The sequence below is a fragment of the Rhodamnia argentea genome, chromosome 8 (assembly GCF_020921035.1).
Source record: "Rhodamnia argentea isolate NSW1041297 chromosome 8, ASM2092103v1, whole genome shotgun sequence".
Classification (NCBI taxonomy): Eukaryota; Viridiplantae; Streptophyta; class Magnoliopsida; order Myrtales; family Myrtaceae; genus Rhodamnia; species Rhodamnia argentea.
This window is the reverse complement of record NC_063157.1, coordinates 5739655-5758534: the sequence shown is the minus strand read 5'-3', so window position 1 is coordinate 5758534 and position 18880 is coordinate 5739655. Positions and strand designations below refer to the sequence as shown.

Genomic DNA, 18880 nt, shown 5'->3' with positions numbered 1-18880 from the left:
GTTCCCACCTTAAACATCTTTCGACATTTCTCGTGGACGGTCATGGATTGGCGCCACGTGCCACCTCCGGTGATGTCGGACCGGCCCGACTCCTCTCATGGGCCCCTCAAGGCACGACCCCTTCATGGGCCGGGCCGGTCCGGGCTGCCTATGTTGTTGGCCCAAATGGATAGATCAAAGCGGAGAAAATGAGAATCTTGAGATATAGTAAATTTCGTAACTCGCGATAGATATCTACTTCTACTACATTCATTGAAAGAAGGGCTACCACAAAATGTCAAACTTGTATATTCGTATTACGAATTAATTTTTCTATCGCTAAAGCTCTCGAGTTAATAAATTTGTGCCACATTTATCCTATACTGATTTTTGTGTTACAAAAAATGCAAATCTAGTACACTTGTCCCACGATGAGTTTTTTTTTTTTTATACACGAGTTAATTTGGTGTAAATATGGTATGGGTGCACCAGTTTGGTATTAAAGGGGCACGGGTGTTCCAGTTCATGAGTTATTGCGACGCATAAATTAGTTTAGGTTAAATTGTGACACGAATGTATTAATTTGAAATTTTTATCGGTATTAATCTCTATAAAAAAAAGTATTATTCTTTTTGTTCCAACACATTCAATGGGCTCTTTTTGTAATTTTATTTGAAAAATAACAGTAGATATCTCCAAAGGAGTTCACTGTTTATTAACTTCTCACGAATTCACTTAGGTAAATAGCCTTGTAGGCATAGTTGTTACTGTATTGAACGCATACTTTGGTGTAATCGATATTCCTTAATTGGGACAAAAGTGGTTACTAGGCAGTCAAAATTGTAACAAGCGAACCGAAAGCTATTCTTGCAATATGATGCATTTTAGTAGAGTTGACAATCGATAAAATAAGAAAAGATAAGGCCCTATTAAAAAAATCTTCACGAGGAAATTACAAAAAGCATAAGAAGAAAGTCTATATGCTGTAAAAAGATAAAATTACACGAAGTCATGAAAAAACTTACCATGTTTTGAGAATTTTGGAAAATGAGTGGAAGAGGATTTTAAAATTTATGTAAATAAGGAGGGGGAGCAGGAATTTCTTTTAAGCGAATCATTCGAAAAATCACGTTTTGCAACGGTAAGATTGGAGATGAACGATCGTGTAGTGCGCGCGTCCGCACTGGATCATTTCCCCCTCCCCTTAAACCCTCGCTTCATTTCTCTTACTATTACCCGGTCCCTCGCTCCTCATAGACCGGCGGGAACTGGCGCTAAAACGGAAAAAAGATTTTCCTTAAACCCTAAACCATCGCTCCCCGCCACCACGCACCACCGCCTTCTCCCACTCCCCAGTCGCCGAAATGTCCATGGCTTCCATCGCGACGAGAGCTAGGAGGCCTCACCTCCTCACCTGGCGGTCCCTGCTCTTCCGTACTATCTGCAGTGGCCGCCTCGGCCTCGGCCTCGCCTCCTTCTCTTCCTCTTCCCCTTCCTCTTCTTCGCTGTCCGATCCCGAGCTCGAGCCGCCGCCGCCTCCTCCCGCCGCGGGAACCAAGGTCCTGGAGAGTTTCAAGGAGGAGTTCGAGATCGGCTCCCGCCTGGTCACGCTCGAGACCGGCAAGATCGCCCGATTCGCAAATGGCGCCGTCGTGCTGGGCATGGAAGACACCAAGGTTCTGTCCACCGTCGCGTCCTCCAAGGGCGATGCTATTGGGAGCTTTTTGCCTCTCACTGTGAGTTCCGTGGTGTTTCCTGTTTAGTTGGATTGCAGCTCAACGTGAAGTGCTGTTCTTGCATTTTTTTTTTTCCTTCGCTTGACCAATTTTTTTGTCCAAATTATCTGTTTATTTTTTTCCCTTGTTGGCGTGTTTGATCTATTTCTCTTATTATCTGGGTGCGTGAAGATGTGTTGTTTGATTAATTGAGGCTTGGTGGAGAATAAGGTGCTTTTTGGATATTACGTCTAGACTTAGTCTTGAAGATGTTTGTACGGACATGGCTCGTCTTGGGCATTTTTTTTGGCCTGTCATTGTATGTTCAAGTTGATATCGACAGCTCAGCATGCCTTATTGAGCTTGGTTTGATTCGTTTGTGATTGAATAATCGTAATGGGCATAATTTTTTTTTTCCGCAATTTGCTCGGTGTGAATATATGTCATATTTCAGTGTCACAGTATGATGAAATGGCTTCTGTTGGAGTCATACTCATTTGATGGTCTCCTTTTGTTTTGCTCGTCACTTGCTGCAGAGGGTAGGCACTAGATAACATTAACTGGTTGCGCTAACAAACGATCTCCACAAGGTAGATACCTGCAAAAAAAATGCATCAGTCATGACCTTACTTTTTGTAGCCCCCAGAAACGAAAAGGATATGCTATGGTCTTGATGGTTCAGAATCATCCTGTCCTGCCAGTGTTGGAGCTTGTTAGCTGTTCTCTGTACTTATTCGTAGTTTGGAATTTTTTTTTTCAATAACCGAGAGGCAATAGGCATTTTTGGCTCCATGTGTTCATGTGCTGATGTTCATCATTTTTTTCTCAAAGGTTGATTATCAAGAGAAGCAGTTTGCCAAAGGTCATATCCCACAAACATATACGCGACGGGAAGGTGCTCCTAAAGAGCGCGAACTTTTAGTTGGTCGACTTATCGATAGACCAATAAGACCATTATTTCCTGCTGGGTTTTTTCATGAAGTCCAGGTAAAACCGTTCTTTAATGCTCTAATGGTCTTCAGCTCTCCATGGTATCGTGTCCTCATTTTCTATTATGTTTTGTCATGCATAGGTAATGGCAAGCGTTCTTTCTTCTGATGGGAAACAAGATCCAGATGTAATGGCAGCTAATGCAACATCTGCTGCTCTTATGTTATCAGATATTCCTTGGGGAGGTCCAATCGGAGTGATACGCATAGGGAGGATACGTGGGGAGTTCATCATTAATCCCACCACAGATGAGGTGCTTCTTGTATCAATTGCAAATTCTCTAGATTATCAACTAATTGTATCTGTTGTTGAGAGCTATTGCCTATTCTAGACATTTCAGGGTTGCACACGTCCATCTCCCTTTGGATTTTTCCGCTCACATTGTACTTTTGTCACCTAGAGAATTTTGATTATCAACTTCAAAATCCCAACAATCATTAACTGTCATCTATCGATATTCCTTCAAAATATATGTTTGGAAATCCAAGGATTGTGGGTGTACAGCAGAAAGTAGAAAGGGTGATTGTGATTTTCTAGCAACGTGCTGTTTCGGCTCAATTCATTAGTTTTTCCTTTTTCCTTATATAAAAGGGATGTCAACTCATTGGTTATTTCTGTACTGTGGGACTGATTGTCTCGAAACTCATGATATCCCTTTTACTTCCATTAATGCAGCATATTTTGTTTGTTTCGGAGGATGACATTCATATTTCTGATAATAGAAAAGAACTTGAAACTTAGGTGATGTGCTAATGGATTACAAACGTCTATTTTGCAGCTCGATTTAAGTGACCTGAACTTAGTGTATGCATGCACAAAGGAAAAAACATTGATGATAGACGTGCATGCTCGTGAGATATCAGAGAAAGATTTAGAAGCTGGCTTGAGACTAGCGCATCCGGAGGTGAATCGGACACCTGCAATTCTTTCTGATTTCTTTTTGATTTATGTGCAACTAATATGTAGTTTTTGTTGTATAAGGCTGTGAAGTACCTTGAACCTCAAATGAGATTGGCTGAGAAAGCTGGTAAAACTAAGAAGGAATATAAGCTGTCTATGATCTCGGATAGAACTCTCGAAAAAGTTCGCAACCTGGCAGAAGCTCCTATTGAAGCTGTTTTTACCGATCCTTCATATGGCAAGGTGTTCAACATAAAGAATGGGAGGGATCTGTTGAATCCTCTAATATTTCTTTATTATATACAATTTCTGTTTCTTTGTAGTTATCCAGAAATTGTCAGTCTCTAATGTCTCATTTTGTTTGGGTCTTTGGCATTTTACATATCAGTTTGAACGCGGAGAATCCTTGGACAACATAACCCGAGATGTAAAAAGAGCACTTGAAGAAGAGGGTGATGAAGAAAGCTTATTGGTGTCGTCTAGAGCAGTAGATACGGTGAGGAAGAAGGTAAGCTCTAATTTCTTATGTACTATAAACTTATAATTCTTTCGTTCTTACGATCGCATGAATGCTGATTTAGGATACTGAGGGTTCCATTGTGATAAATGGTCTGTCATGGGTGTTAGACTTTATATTGACTGTCACTGCACTGTTGACTTTTACCTGTGATTGCCGACCTCATTTCGTAAAACATGTCAGGTTGTCCGCAAGAGAATAATTGCAGAAGGATTCAGAGTTGATGGCAGACGCCTTGATGAAGTCAGACCTTTGTACTGCGAAGCTGGCTATTTACGTGTGTTGCAGGGATCATCGTTATTTTCTCGCGGAGATACACAGGTCATTGGATATAATTAAGAAGAAGGAGCAAAAGGAAAAGTGGCAATATGGTAGCCTGTGTTGCATTTAAATCTTTACATGAGTTCCCATTTGATATGTACAGGTGCTTTGTACTGTGACGATTGGTGCTCCAGGGGATGCTCAAAAGTTGGATTCAATTGTGGGTCCCCCAAGCAAGCGTTTTATGCTTCATTACACCTTTCCGCCATTTTCAATCAATGAGGTTGGCAAAAGAGTTGGGCTAAATAGACGTGAAGTTGGGCACGGTAATTTCTTCCTTTCCTATCAAATTGTGAGACTTAAGATGACTTCCTGTTCAGTAATTCCCTGTAAGTCATCTATTTTATAATGGCATTGGGAAAAAGAGATGATAATTATTGTGCTTAAACATCTTTAGTAGTTTTTACAATTTTTGATTATCTGACCCCTTTCGAAAGATTTTAGCATTTTAAGATGAGATTTAAGATGACTTCCTGTTCAGTAATTCCCTGTAAGTCACCTATTTATATGGCATTGGGAAAAAGAGATGGTAATAAATTGTGCTTGAACATCATTAATATTTTTCACAATTTTTAGTTTCAAAACTAAAATATGTTTATTATCATGGACATTGCTCTAAAGGTGAGTGTTTGATCTTATGAAAGAATGGCATCTCAGGTTTCCATTTTCTTTTTAAAGATGAAATACAAAGGTTCATATCCTTGTTAATGACAGAAAGCTCCATCCACGTTGAGGGTTGAACCTTTTCCATGTTTTAGGGCGACTTGTAGGCAGCACTACCTAACATGAGATGGCTTATATAAAGCCTATGCATGAACAGTAGCTGCATCAAGTAGTCATCAGAAACTTTGTGATGTATGTGGACGACCATTTATTTGTCTATATTCACGAGAAAACTTTGTGATTTCTACATGTATACTTGCAACTGATGCTGTCAGAGAACTGTCAAAGTACTTGTTTGGTTGGACAAAAGAGCATCTCCAGATTCTCTAGGCCCTCTCTGATGTGATCCTGAACTTGACTACAAATATGGTCCATGTTCCAGTTTGTATTATCTCAATGCTTATTGCTTTTTGTGGAGCCATACTTGACTTTTGCAACTGTTAAATGAAAATTGAATTAGCAACACATTCTCTGTATGAGAGTTTCATGGATCTAGAACCTTTCCTCATTCCGTTTTGAAGAAGTACCGTCATGCGAGACCATTTCAATTGTTAATGGTGATAAAAAGGTCTAGTTGTAGCTTGGAACTACGTGAAAGATTAGACTGTCAATTAACAATCTTGACATTTAAATGCTTCTAATGTTAATTCCTCTTTGAGCGAGTTAAATGAAAAAATTGGTTCTCTATCATTTTGTAAAGCTTTCACCCTGAGTAGTATGCTTCTAACATTTTATCCTTTGGAGCTAATTTTTTAAATTGTAAAAGTAAATATTTTGTTTGGGAGCTTAGAATAACACCATCTTGGTCAATTATTTGCAGGAACTCTAGCTGAGAAAGCCCTCCTTGCAGTTTTACCTCCTGAAGATTTCTTCCCCTATACTGTGCGAGTTAATTCAGAAGTGATGGCATCTGATGGTTCAACATCAATGGCAACTGTCTGTGGAGGTATCTGAGCATTAATTTTGTACTACTTCACAAATTTTGTACTATACATGGCTTACTTGAAAAATGTGCATACTTGTCTGAACACGTCTTTGCATTATTTTCCGAGTGTGATGGCTTCTCTTGTGTAGGCAGTATGGCACTCATGGATGCTGGCATTCCATTACGAGAACATGTAGCGGGTGTTTCGGTTGGTCTTGTCAGTGAAGTTGATCCAGTGACGGGTGAAATAACTGATTACCGGATACTTACTGATATACTTGTAAGTGTTACCTTTGTTTGTTTCGTTAGTGCTGATTATGTAAAGCAATGCACTTTTAGTCGATACTTGATAGATAATCTTTTAAAACCATGTCCACCTGTGGGTTTATCCTTTTCGGCAAAATTTGTGTACTTTCACATATGTCTGAGTTGTCTTTAGCAGTTACAGTGCAGATGCTTCTGAAATCCTTTTTTCCTGCTTTTTCTGAGGAATGATCCTGCAAGTTAACTTGATCATTGCTATCTTCCTCCTGGTGTTTGATGAGTATGTCCTTTACTAGGGTCTGGAAGATCATCTTGGAGATATGGACTTCAAAATTGCTGGCACTAGAAGGGGAGTTACGGCTATTCAACTGGACATTAAACCAGCTGGAATACCTCTGGACATCGTTTGTGAATGTTTGGAACCTGCTCATAAAGGTCGTCTGCAAATTTTGGACCACATGGAGAGAGAAATCAGTTTACCACGTACCCAGGATGATAGAAATACTCTTCAATTAGGTCTGCTTCTTGACTGTTCATAGCCTCATGTTTATTTAGTATGAAATGTCATGCTTTGACTGAAATGTTGTTATTTTAATCCAGCAACTCTGAAGTTCACCAATGATGCTATCCGTCGTATAATTGGCCCTGTTGGTGTTATAAAGAGAAGGATTGAGGAGGAAACAGGTTTGTTCAAGCATTAAGTTTTGTCTATAAGAGACGGGCAATAAGTTTGTCTGCATAGGATATCCTGATGGCACCTGGTCAATGTAACTTTATCATCTGATGGCTGTATACCTGATAAGTAAATAAGCTCATTATATGGAAATAAGAGATGTGACATACCTAAGGGGCACAACCAAAAATCACATCAACCAAGAGCCTGATCGGACTGACTTTTGCTTGAGTTGTTAGTTTCTTGTTTAAATCTTGTGGGTTTTATGTAATGTCTGTAGAATCATCCATTGGAAAGGTAACCATATATCAACCAGCATCGTGACCGATTGATAACTTCAGTAGGAGCATAGCCATCTTAGCTTGTCACTTTTAGTTTCCATAGTGGCTTACAATTTCTGCTTTTGGACCTCAACAAGCCACGAGTTGGAAGCAATGCCAAAAGCTGCATTAGAGAAGTTCCTTTTTGGAGCAATGCAAGGCTCTCCTCTAAAAAATTTAAAAGGGTTTTCTGATTTCTTGACAAGACTTTAGCTATTACAAGGATACCAAGAGCATGGATGCCTCCAATATCAGGAGTGAAAGCTGGGTGAAGAATGTCACTCCTTGCTAGTCTATGACATGGTACCATAGGAGTGGGCTTCTGTAGATTGTTTTGTCCAAGAAGATACATTTATTAAGTTATGTTTAGCACCATGTGCATTCTATGATGGATTATTAGTGAGAGGGGCCATGTCCATGCTAAATCAGGAATATTCTTTGCCATGTTTATACTGTATTTAAAAAATGTAGCTTATGGAAGTATTCCTATTCATTCTATTTAAGAACAATGGAAACATTGATTTTACTGTACATAAAATGGAATATGTCCCAAATCGGAAACTGTTAAAGGTCTCAGCATATCATGTTATCACTGAGCTATTATTTCCATGCTAATAGTTAAAAAGTGAAAATTGGCAATTCATAAGCCAAAAAAATGAAGAAGAAGCTGATTTCACGAAATATTTGTAATAACTCCATGTGGATTTTCTCACGTGATTTGGTAAGCTCATAGGAGTTAGTTGAATCTTCATACATATCCTGCCGAGAGACTTCGTACCTTGCTGCTTTTGTGATCTTTTTTGGTGTTTGACCTTTATTTTATGTTGCTCATTGTTACTGGCAATATTAAAAAAAAAAACCAGGTGCACGATTATCTGTGAGTGATGGAACGCTGACCATAGTTGCCAAGAACCCAACAGCAATGGAGAAAGTGCAAGAAAAGGTATGTCTTGTTTGGCTTATTATATGATGTGCACTGTTACTTAAATATAGAAGAGCCCGGTTTATTGGTTTTAAATGTCCTTGTGTTGTGCTGTGACATCAAATGATAAAGCAGTGATTAGATTATTAAGTTTAGATGCTGTTCTATGTCCTCAATTCAGAGTATTTCCATGGTTTCTTCTGGGGCAGACCAACTGAACCAATTTATTTGAGTGCACAATGGCTCATCGTGATCAAATCTATGTAACCAGTGGAGTAACTGATAACTAAAAGTGCTTAAACCATCAGTATATTGAGAACAGATATTGTCTGGTACGATGTGGCTGGAGTGTGTCTGCCTGTGACTACTTCCCTTCTTAACATATCCTTCTTCAGTTCTTCCTACAGGCAGTTGTGTGCACTCGCACACACATGCATACAATAATGTGTACTGCGTTCACATTCCCACTCACAGAGAAAAGCATTCACACGTCACCATGCTCATGTCCTCTGACCATATCCAGTGATCTCATGTGTAGGCTCCTGCATTTTCTTGATGCAGTTATATTCTGGAACTGATGTGCGCTTGAATATTTTTAGTTTAAAAGCTCAATCTCTTTGGGTTTATTTCACCTTCTGTGCTGACTTATGGGGCACCATTAATGTTATGACTGAAACATCCAAATGTTCCATCCAGGTTGCATTTTCGGCCAGAAGCCAGATGACTATTTTGATTAGTCATATTAGAGATGTTTTTCTAAAGTTTTCAACATTAGAAACCAAGTGGGATTGGGGATTTCACTTGTTTAAAGCATGGTAAATTCAGAATTGCTTCATGGAATAGATCGCATTGTTTGTTACATGAAATCGTCTTGATGTGTCTGTTAGTTTACATTTTTTTCTCCCAACAATGCTGTACATATTGTTTTTGAAATTCTGTACCTGGCGAATTTACTTATTGTGATATTTTTGGATAAAGAATCACTGTTTCCTCTCCTCATGTCCTCAGATTGAATTTATTGTTGGCCGTGAGATGGAGGTTGGAGGTACTTACAAAGGCATTGTAACTTCAATTAAGGAATATGGTGCCTTTGTGGAGTTAAATGGTGGCCAGCAAGGCCTGCTGCACATTTCTGAGTTATCACATGAACCGGTATGTAAGATGGAGGAGTCAACCACGTGCCTGATTCTATTTATTTGAAGTCTATGGTTTCTTGATCTTTTGAATCTTCTTGATATCCATGATGCATAGAAGTTTTTTGCATTATGTAAAAGTTTGCACATTCGATAATCATTCCGTTATTGACAGATGATTTGTGGTTCAGTGGTAATGGTTAGCATTAGAATTGCCCTTAATTGTTGCATCGGTCACATGTATGGACAATGTCAAGGTACACTGTCTCGTTACCTTGAACGTGTTCAATGAAGTTGCTGGAGAATATCCGCAATCACTTTTACCATTTATCTATATCTGTATCGAAAAAAATGCTGGGTTGTGCATATTTTCATTGGGAACTGTCTACCCATCTGAACGTGAAATTGTGGCAATGGCTCAATCAAAGAGTCATTGGTTAATAGTGTATCAGCTTACTTCTAGAATATTCCCTTCTTCATATAAGATAGATAATGCTGACATGAAACTTAAATTCCCAATTGGTCAGGTATCTCGTGTTTCGGATGTTATTTCGGTGGGCCAGCAGCTGACAGTGATATGCATAGGGCAGGATGTTCGTGGCAACATTAAATTATCCGTCAAAGCAACTTCACCCCGACAAGTATCAGAGCCAAATAATGCAGTTAAGCAAGCTGTTCCTATTTGGCCGTCTGTTGAAGATGGGCCTAGTAGCCAAGAACAAGATTCCGAGGAAGAGAGTTCGTCCAAAAGCACTGAAAGCTATGCATCCCGTGCACCAACTATCTTAATTCGAAGTGCTGCTGAGTGTGAGGAAGTGGAGAAATCTTCTGGTCTGCTTGAAACTTTGAAAAATTTTAAGTCGGTAAGCACAATGAGAATTTGATAAGATATAACCTTTTATTTGATGCTCCATCTAATTTCACTCTCTTTGTAATTGTGAAGAGCAAGAAGTCGGTAAGTTCTATTGAAAAGAGAAGAAGCCAGTTAAAGCCCACTTTTAGTGGAGAAGGTGATGAAGAAACTGAGAAAGAAGCTCCCACTGCCAAGAATTTGAAACTTGGGATGAGGGTAACTGCCAAGGTCCATAAAGTTCTTGGACGAGGGTTAGTCCTTGATTTGGGTAATGGTGTTCGTGGAATGTACCGGTTTGAGGTACGTATCGACATGGACTACTTTGTTATAATTGCCCATAATATCTCTAATTGATGTGTTTACATTTGCTCCTTTAGCATTTTGATGCTAGATGGACAGGGTTATTAAGTGCAATTCCTCAACAAGCTCTCCCATAACTATGTTGCAATTTGCCTTTTCTGGAATTTCAAGTTCATGATGGGACTCTAGGGTGGACTGCAATTATTCAAGTGATGGATTATAGGTGTTTTAAATCCATTACATATCCTCATTATAAATCAGATACTATTCTCCCTGCAAAATCTTTCTGATACATCGAGTTCTCCTCTAGTCTAGGCCAGAGATGATTAGTGCAAAATATCTTCACTTGTCAAATCCAGCGTGTTCACTGAAACTGCAAAATTTCATTCCATACAGGGAGAAGGGAAGGTGGATTACGAAGTGGGTGATCCGCTGAGAGTGGTGTGCACAAGCTTCTCCAGCAAGGGAGTTCCCGTTATGTCTCTGTTGAACGATGATTAGAGTTGTATAACCTCCTGCTGGCTCAAAGGAAGCGTTAAGAGTGCCGTCAATCAATTGTGGTGGCAATCTCTCTTCAGCAGCTCGGGTGCATTTCTGCCGAGCTGTATCTGGATTAAATACTGTGTTACAAAGCTCCCTCTTTATGTTAGCTGGTGCTCACCCACTAACGAATCTTCATTCAGCCTCTGGTATGAGTGAAATGGTGCTGCAAGTTTCCTCTTTATTTTAGTGGGTGCCAATCTCAGGTGCTAATCCTAAAACGATGGTCCAGAATAGGACACAGAACTTTGCTGACCATGTAAAATTTTGTTAGGTAGCTGTTGTGACAATTTATTTATTCTTTAACTGATGTATATTCATAGTTTTGATTTCCAAGACGGATGCTAGAGAGCGGTTACTTGAAGCCTGTAAAAGTAGAATGCTTCTTCCCGCGGAAATAGGATGTGTCACAATGTTTTCTCGGTATTCATATGCTAACACAGTTTTGAATGCTCATCTTTTTTTACTCCCTAATGTGTCCTCCATTTTGTTACTTTGTTTTACCTGCATGTTCCCTGTCAGGATTTCTCAAGATGTTCTGATTGTCTAATGCTGTCTTTATGTGAACATGCAACTCATCCCTGTCGTACCACAAGTTCATAAGTCGAAGTCTGCGTTTTTCCTGCGGGTTTGATTAGGTAGGCCGTGCAAATGCGACCCCATAGGTATGACGCCTTTTGCCTCGCCTTTGTTCATGGGATTCGCGGTATGTCTTGATGGGATTGATGAGCTAGTCTGAACATCCGATTTAAGGTGGCTTTTAGAGTTGAATTGGTGCATGCGACGGGCCCAAAGTTGTCGTGGCTTTTGACAATGCAATTGCCTTTTGTCTGTAGTTGCGTGCTGCTTCGCATGGGGGATCAGTTTAGTCAAATGGAGAATCCGAAAACACGCGTACATGGTTGTTGCGAAAGATGCCAGATTGAGAACAGAACACGACACGAAAGAGCTTTTTTGACTTATGATGTATCGCGTCCCTTTTGCTTTCTCACTCTTTTTCCGTCTTGATTCGATTAGGAATTTACGATACATATTCGAAAGGAATCAGACATTGTCGTCCTTTATCGCTCTGTGGTGGCACCCAATGCCAAATCATTGGCTTATCAAATTAGCTGTTGAGCCATGAAAAAGATTCAAGTAGAATAAGTTCTTGGGAAGATCAAAGAAAGAACAACTTTCTCCCCCGTAAGGAATTCTTCCAAAAATTCCGAACCTAATCTTTTTAAAAAAGTGCGTACAGTCCTTTTGTGTTTACGAGCTAAAGTTTTAACACAAGAAAGTCGAAGTATATATATTCCTTATATATTCGTTCCTGAGCTATTTGAAATAAATAAAGTAGGTAGAGTGTTTGGAACGACAATTGGTATTTTTATTACATTAGCTAAAACTTATTTGTTCTTGTTTATTTATGTCACAACAAGATGGACTTTACCTAGATTAAGAATAGACCAATTATTAAATCTTGGATGGAAATTTCTTTTACTGAGTGTTTCTTATCCCGACCTTTTTTCGCAGCAGAAGTATTTACCGATTCCCCCCCCCCTCTATTCAATCATTTTCCTTTTTCTTGTTGCTACATATATCGTTCGTACCCCTACGCACATCAAGAGCTAAAATGTAACTACAAATCGAGAGCGGCTCATAGATAATAGAAATTGAGGGGAGACTTGAGTTGATGAGGAGAGCAAAAGCTACTCAAAAGATTGAGATTGGTAAAAGATTGCTTACGTATTCATTCTTGGAAAATGAGATAAATTTGAAGTGAAAAATGTCAAGGACCCTTCTATTGAGAAACGATCACCTATCTCCAATATGGAAAAAACGAAAATAAAATAAATCGAATCGATTAGTTCGGTACAAGATTAAATCGAATCGATTTTTTGTTTGGAGTATAATCAGTAATCAATTAATTGAGTCAACATAAAAATCAAACTTTCAAATCTATGTCGCCTTAAATATATATTAAACCAAATTACTTCAATTTTCTTCGATCTAGCTCATGAATAGAACTTTCGATTTGATTTGACGAGGTAAACTAGTTTTTCATTAATCCCTTACTTGGGATGCTGGTTATCGTTATTGCTCTTGGTAAAACCCAACCGATTCTTTTAGCTAGTTGCAATTATGAATTACCTTTTCCTCTTCGTGAGAGAGTAATGATATGGTATTTTGCAATTACGTGCGCATGCCCGTAAGTCAGGAGAGCATGGCGAAAGCACAGATGAGTATGTAAATATAGTATATTTACAAAGTGGGTTATTTTAACGAGTGCCCTTACGACACTTATGAAGCATGTTCTATATGAAAGAAATATTTCGATTCACAAGGCATAATTACATAAAACACGGGAAATGCATTGGATTGGTAAATTGTAAACTTTCTTTTTATTTTATTTTTCTGATTTAAAAAAAAATTCTTTTTATTTTGGGAAGCAAAGCGGGAGGGATTAACAGGGGATGGAAGGTGTGGTTTGGTGGCACAGTTGCGGCGGCCGGGGTTAGTTTGAAAGGCCGGTGGGCCCCGCGGCTAGCCGCTGCAAGGGGAGGCGGACGGTGCGTGGGTCCCGCGCGTCCGGGGAAGTGGCCACGAATGTAACGAGCCCGCGTGGCATGGCGGTGGTGGACGACAGGGTTTCTCACTTTTTCGCCACCCCATTCGGAAAGCCACGTGTCCCCCCCCTCCTTCAGCATTTTAGCCGACCTTTTCGTAGGAAGACTGACGACAGGAACCTAACCCTCCGCTAGAATTAATTAGACGTGATGTTGGACTCCGTTTTAGTTTGTGAAAAATAAATATATATTAAATCGGTCTCTCGAATTAATTAATTAATTAATTAATACAAATAATAGTTTGTATTTGAATATATATTCATGGATTATATAAGCGATTGTCTGTTAAATCTTTCATTTTTTTCGAAAGTAAAGGGAGCTAAGATCGGATGAGCTGTGCGCTGTCCTCTTTGCTCTCCGCATAGAAAGACAAACTTGATCAACATACCATTATTATCGATAAATGTTCGATGTAACCATTTCGTTTATTTGAACGGCAAACCGTGTGTAAATTTGATGGCGTGCACTGTTATGTTGCCGACTTGGATTTTTTTAGAAATGACAAGTCAATTATTTTTTCCTGATTTGAGATGAATATCTTACGTGGACAATTCATGCGTAAAAGGATCGAAAGCGGCGTAATATATTCTATTAACTTGAATTAACGGGAGGATGTTAATTCGAGTTAGGACTTTGTTAGTGTATAATAGATTTTGGGTGATAAGAATAACGATATATTGTAAGTCATAAATTCTTAAAAAGAATGGATTCTTAATAATTTATTTTTTTAGACCCAAAATGGTCTGTAATCATAATCAATTCGTTTAAAAACTTAATATGGGATTTATTCAAAATATCATGATTTGATTACGACGAGCCCGTAATTGATGTAATAACTTGTCGACCACCTCACCTCCTCCTCCAGAAAAGCAGGAGATCACTCTCTCTCTCTCTCTCTATAGCAAGAAACGCAGAGAGGGATTCTTGAGTTCTGAAGAGCAAAGAGCTTCAATGCCCGTAAAAAGCACGCATGGATTCTGATTGCATGCGCTCTCCACCGCCGGTTCGCGCCATCGTCATGCCCTCTTCTTCGTCCGCCTCCGCCGTCGCCGTCTTCTTCTTCTTCTTCTTCACTCTCTCTCTCTCCGACCCTCGCATCTTCGAGGCCGGCCTCTCCTGCGGCAACTCCTCCGCCTCCCGCCCTGTCCCCAACTTCGTCCCTTCCTTCGTCAAGGAAATGGAGTCGGTCGCCCAGCTCATGACCACCCGCCACTTCGCCACCCGCGTCACCAACTCCTCCTCCGGCGTCGCCATCTACGGCCTCTCCCAGTGCTACCGCGACCTCTCCCAGACCGACTGCCTCCTCTGCTTCGCCGCCAGCCGCACCAAGCTCCCCCGCTGCCTCCCCTCCCCCGCCGCCCGCATCTACTTCGACGGCTGCTTCCTCCGCTACGACCGCTACGACTTCTTCGCCGAGGCCGTCGACCCCGGCTACGACTCCGCGAACTGCAGCTCCGACCGTGGCCTCATCGACGGGCCCGCGAGGGAGGGCTTCGCGGCCACCGTCGGGTTGGCCGTCGGCAACGCAACTCGGGCTGCGGGCGGAGGCGGCAGAGGGTTCGGAGTGGCGGAGGCGGGAGGGGTGTACGCGATGGCGCAGTGCTGGGATAGCATCAGCAGCGAGGGCTGCGGAGTTTGCTTGGAGAAGGCGAAAACGGCGGTCCAGAGGTGCGCACCCAGCAGAGACGGGAGGGGATTGAACGCGGGGTGTTATTTGAGGTATTCGACGGTGAAGTTCTACAGTGAACAAGGAGCGAGCGAAGCTGATCAAGGTGAATAAAATCTCTTCATTTTCATTTTCTGGATGGAAAGCTCTGTTCTTTGTTATTGTTCTTGATACATAGATGATTTGGCAAGGTACAATTGTGCTCGATGTTGCTATTTTGTGTTGCTCGTTCGTGGTGTTTAAGGTATAAACTACATGGTTCGAGGGATGGGCATGATCTGCATATCGCGCTTAGATAGAATTGCGATTCTGTTTAGGATTTAGATCTCGAAACACACATACTTTTGTTCACGAATTCATCCACCAGAGTTAGATGCAGACCCCCGATAAATTGTCGATGATTTGTTCTCCGTGCCTCGATACATCCCAGATTCTTAGTTTCCTCGCGCTTGCTGCAAATTTTACATCTTACATTCATCAGACACATGATCTAGATCTTCTGCTTCAACAATGCTGAGCTATTCTGCAAGGCCATGAACCATGAACTGAGCTTTAGATTTCTTTTTTTCCAATTTTCAGGGTCGTCTTCAACCGGGATCGTGGTGGTAGTTGTCTTAGCGGCAGCAGCTTGCATAATGCTCTCTGTCTTCGCCGCTTACGCAGGCTATGCTAGGGTGTTGAAACTAAAAGGAGGTAATGACGATCAGCTGAACTGTTGCTTTGTAAAGGTCACTGAAATTTTGTAGGTGACATTCTCGTCTAATGTTGTCAAATTTGGCTGCGTGATTTTCCCAGATAACGTCTATCTCCGTCATGTTTTGATCGGCGCCGACAAATCGAGTCTGAATTTCAAGTACGAGATGCTCGAGAAGGCGACGAATTACTTCCACCCATCGAAGAAACTTGGGCAAGGAGGTGCTGGTTCTGTGTACAAGGGGACTCTCCCCAGCGGCAAAGTGGTGGCCGTCAAGAGACTGATTTTCAATACCAGGCAATGGGTCGACGAGTTCTTCAACGAGGTGAATCTGATCAGCGGCATCGAGCACAAGAACCTCGTGAAGCTCCTGGGCTGTAGCATCGAAGGTCCCGAGAGCCTCCTCGTCTACGAGTACATTCCAAACAAGAGCCTCGATGACTACACATCCGGTAATTGTTTCTCCTTAAGCGATCCAACATGAAGGTTATGCATCACACAAGTAATGCAGGTGGACCAAATAGGCTTGTATAGTGATAGAAGTGACAACGTCGGGTTTGCCTTTTGCAGACAAGAACAAAATACAGATTCTAAACTGGAAGCAGAGGATGAATATCATCGCCGGCACTGCCGAAGGGATTGCTTATCTACATGGAGGGTGTAAAGGAAGGATCATCCACAGGGATATCAAAGGCAGCAACATACTTTTGGATGAGAACCTCACTCCAAAGATTGCCGACTTTGGCCTCGCTCGGTGTTTCGGACCCGACAAGACTCATCTTAGCACTGGAATAGCAGGGACACTGTGAGTGAATTCATCGGGTTTGTTGTTTTCCTTGTTTCTGCTCTTTCTTTGAAGAACTTATTTTCTCCTGAGAAACCACAGTAAAGACATGTCGAGATAGATCTGATACAGCATTCTTCCGTTTATATTCTGTAATGAACTGTCAATTGGTAATGTTATTGCCAATTGGATTTGACCTACTACAAGCAAGTACAGTTTCGATATTTTCACCCCGCAGAGCTAGTTCTGAAAATAATCAGAAGGTTTATCTTTGCCTGTGGAAATTTGCAGTGCAACTCATTCTGTGTTATTTGCCTGATGCACTCTTCGCTCTTCGTACTCGATTTCTGAGGGAATGTTGTTTACTGTATCGCAGCGGATACATGGCTCCCGAATATCTTGTCAGGGGACAACTCACGGAGAAAGCCGATGTTTATAGCTTCGGAGTGCTAGTCCTCGAAATCATTTGTGGCAGGAGAAGCAGTTCATTCAGGGAGGAGCCCATGTCTCTATTACAGATGGTAGGTTCAAAACGAAATTCGGATCTTCCTCTAAATCCTATGACTGTGGTTGCTGATGCTTTAGTTCTTGCGAATCATCCAAGGTGTGGAATCTTTACAAGTCGGACAACTTGGTTGAAGCTGTCGACCCCTGCTTGAAAGGCGATTTTCCTGCACAAGAGGCCTCCAATGCCCTTCAGATAGGACTTCTTTGCACACAAGCTTCAGCTGCTGCTAGACCCTTTATGGCCGAGGTGGTGCAGATGCTGGCTTGCGAGAATCTTGCGGTCCCCGAGCCGACTCAACCCCCATTTTTAAATGCCAATGCGTCAGGACCAGCCGGCTCCAATAGGTCCTCCAGCATGAGCAGTTTCATGTCGAACGCAGTGAGAAAAATCAACGCTTCGTACACATCGTCGGAATGCTCGAGCATGCCGAGCCCCGACAAGCGGTCGAGATAAGCCATGAGTTACTGGAGAAGTGAGCTCTTTGTTAATTACACAACATCTCCCAGAGCCAACACAAGCATCTGTGGAAGCTGGCGAATTTCGCTGGCAGTGCTGTCCTTGGCTGCTTTACATGGTAAACGAGCAAAAGCATCTGGACTAAAAGGCCGTGAGCTCGAGCGAAATTCGACTCGAGTCAATGGAACTCTGCGAGAACGGTCGACTCCATCCTTGTCGGTGTAATTACTTACACAACCGAACGAACTGAAATTTTCCACGACCAGCATATGTTTCTTAAGATTTCACCTGTTGAACAATGTAGATGAAACCACTGAACAGGTGGGGGTGACAACGTGACATCTTCCTCAGCCACCATGTCCAAACTCCTGTGTCAACTTTCCTCAACTAGATGTACATTTAGAGGCGTCCAGTTGGAACTTTTATGAACTGGGGGGAGTTAAAAAAAAAAAGTGTTGTGCAGCTCAAAATTCCTTCCAGAAAGCAGAGGTGTAAATGGACGTAACGTGGGTGATGGTGATGCGACGGACTTAGATGTGATTCTCATTTGTCGGGCCTTTACAGGGTTAGGTCTGGCGTGTTTAATACCCCCATTTTCCAGGGGGACCAGAGAGACAATGTGAACCCAAAACCTGGATTTGTCTTCGGGGACTTTGATGAGCTGCCTGAAAATGTTGACCTCCCACACCAAACCCGCAGGCACATCCGTTTGTCTCCCTGGTGAGCGGGTTGACGGAGAGATTGGGACCGAATGTTTGATTTTTGTCGTGGCTGAGAGATCGTTCGAAGTTGTTGAACAAGCCGAGACCCCCCACACTGAAAGTTTTTAAGCTCTATCAATGCATTTCGAGCCGCCGTTGTTCGAGCATGTGTCGTCGACGAGTTCCCTCTCAGCAGCGACTAAGCTGGCATTAGGTCGCATTAGTTTCGTCTTCGACGACGCGAACTTGCGGATTCTCAGGAAGGGGGAATGCCATTTGTGAAGACGGGCATTATCGCAAATCTCTTATCGCCAAATTTAATCAGCTGAACCAGAGAGGAAAGCGACGGAGACTGGCCAACCGCTCGTGGGACCCTCTGTTTTGGTCATTGCGCAAAACCCCGCCCGAATCGTAATATTTTCTCATGCGGTGGTTCCGTCAATGAAA

The 18880-nt window shown here is 41.6% G+C and overlaps 2 protein-coding genes across 2 annotated transcripts; both read left to right on the top strand.

Moving 5' to 3' along the window:
• The first annotated feature begins 1232 nt into the window (after positions 1 to 1232).
• Positions 1233 to 11489, top strand: LOC115741302 (polyribonucleotide nucleotidyltransferase 2, mitochondrial). Its single transcript, XM_030675146.2, has 17 exons — positions 1233 to 1715; positions 2526 to 2681; positions 2767 to 2937; positions 3463 to 3588; positions 3666 to 3827; positions 3973 to 4092; positions 4285 to 4422; positions 4526 to 4688; positions 5906 to 6031; positions 6160 to 6290; positions 6571 to 6790; positions 6875 to 6958; positions 8131 to 8210; positions 9198 to 9341; positions 9850 to 10185; positions 10266 to 10475; positions 10872 to 11489. Exons 1-17 carry the CDS (start codon positions 1344 to 1346, stop codon positions 10974 to 10976), a joined length of 2844 nt encoding a protein of 947 aa, XP_030531006.1. The 5' UTR covers positions 1233 to 1343; the 3' UTR covers positions 10977 to 11489.
• A 3057-nt stretch (positions 11490 to 14546) lies between these two features.
• Positions 14547 to 18113, top strand: LOC115741303 (cysteine-rich receptor-like protein kinase 42). Its single transcript, XM_030675147.2, has 6 exons — positions 14547 to 15396; positions 15870 to 15983; positions 16086 to 16436; positions 16555 to 16789; positions 17145 to 17289; positions 17373 to 18113. Exons 1-6 carry the CDS (start codon positions 14595 to 14597, stop codon positions 17727 to 17729), a joined length of 2004 nt encoding a protein of 667 aa, XP_030531007.1. The 5' UTR covers positions 14547 to 14594; the 3' UTR covers positions 17730 to 18113.
• The last annotated feature ends 767 nt before the right edge of the window (positions 18114 to 18880 follow it).

Excerpts from the sequence above, each read along its gene's own strand:
- LOC115741302 (XM_030675146.2), top strand. The coding sequence starts at position 1,344 with ATGTCCATGGCTTCCATCGCGACGAGAGCTAGGAGGCCTCACCTCCTC. Across the intron at positions 6,791-6,874 it reads TAGAAATACTCTTCAATTAG|CAACTCTGAAGTTCACCAAT; the intron begins GTCTGCTTCTTG and ends ATTTTAATCCAG. Across the intron at positions 10,186-10,265 it reads CTTTGAAAAATTTTAAGTCG|AGCAAGAAGTCGGTAAGTTC; the intron begins GTAAGCACAATG and ends GTAATTGTGAAG.
- LOC115741303 (XM_030675147.2), top strand. The coding sequence starts at position 14,595 with ATGGATTCTGATTGCATGCGCTCTCCACCGCCGGTTCGCGCCATCGTC. Across the intron at positions 16,790-17,144 it reads ACTGGAATAGCAGGGACACT|CGGATACATGGCTCCCGAAT; the intron begins GTGAGTGAATTC and ends ACTGTATCGCAG. Across the intron at positions 17,290-17,372 it reads CCATGTCTCTATTACAGATG|GTGTGGAATCTTTACAAGTC; the intron begins GTAGGTTCAAAA and ends GAATCATCCAAG.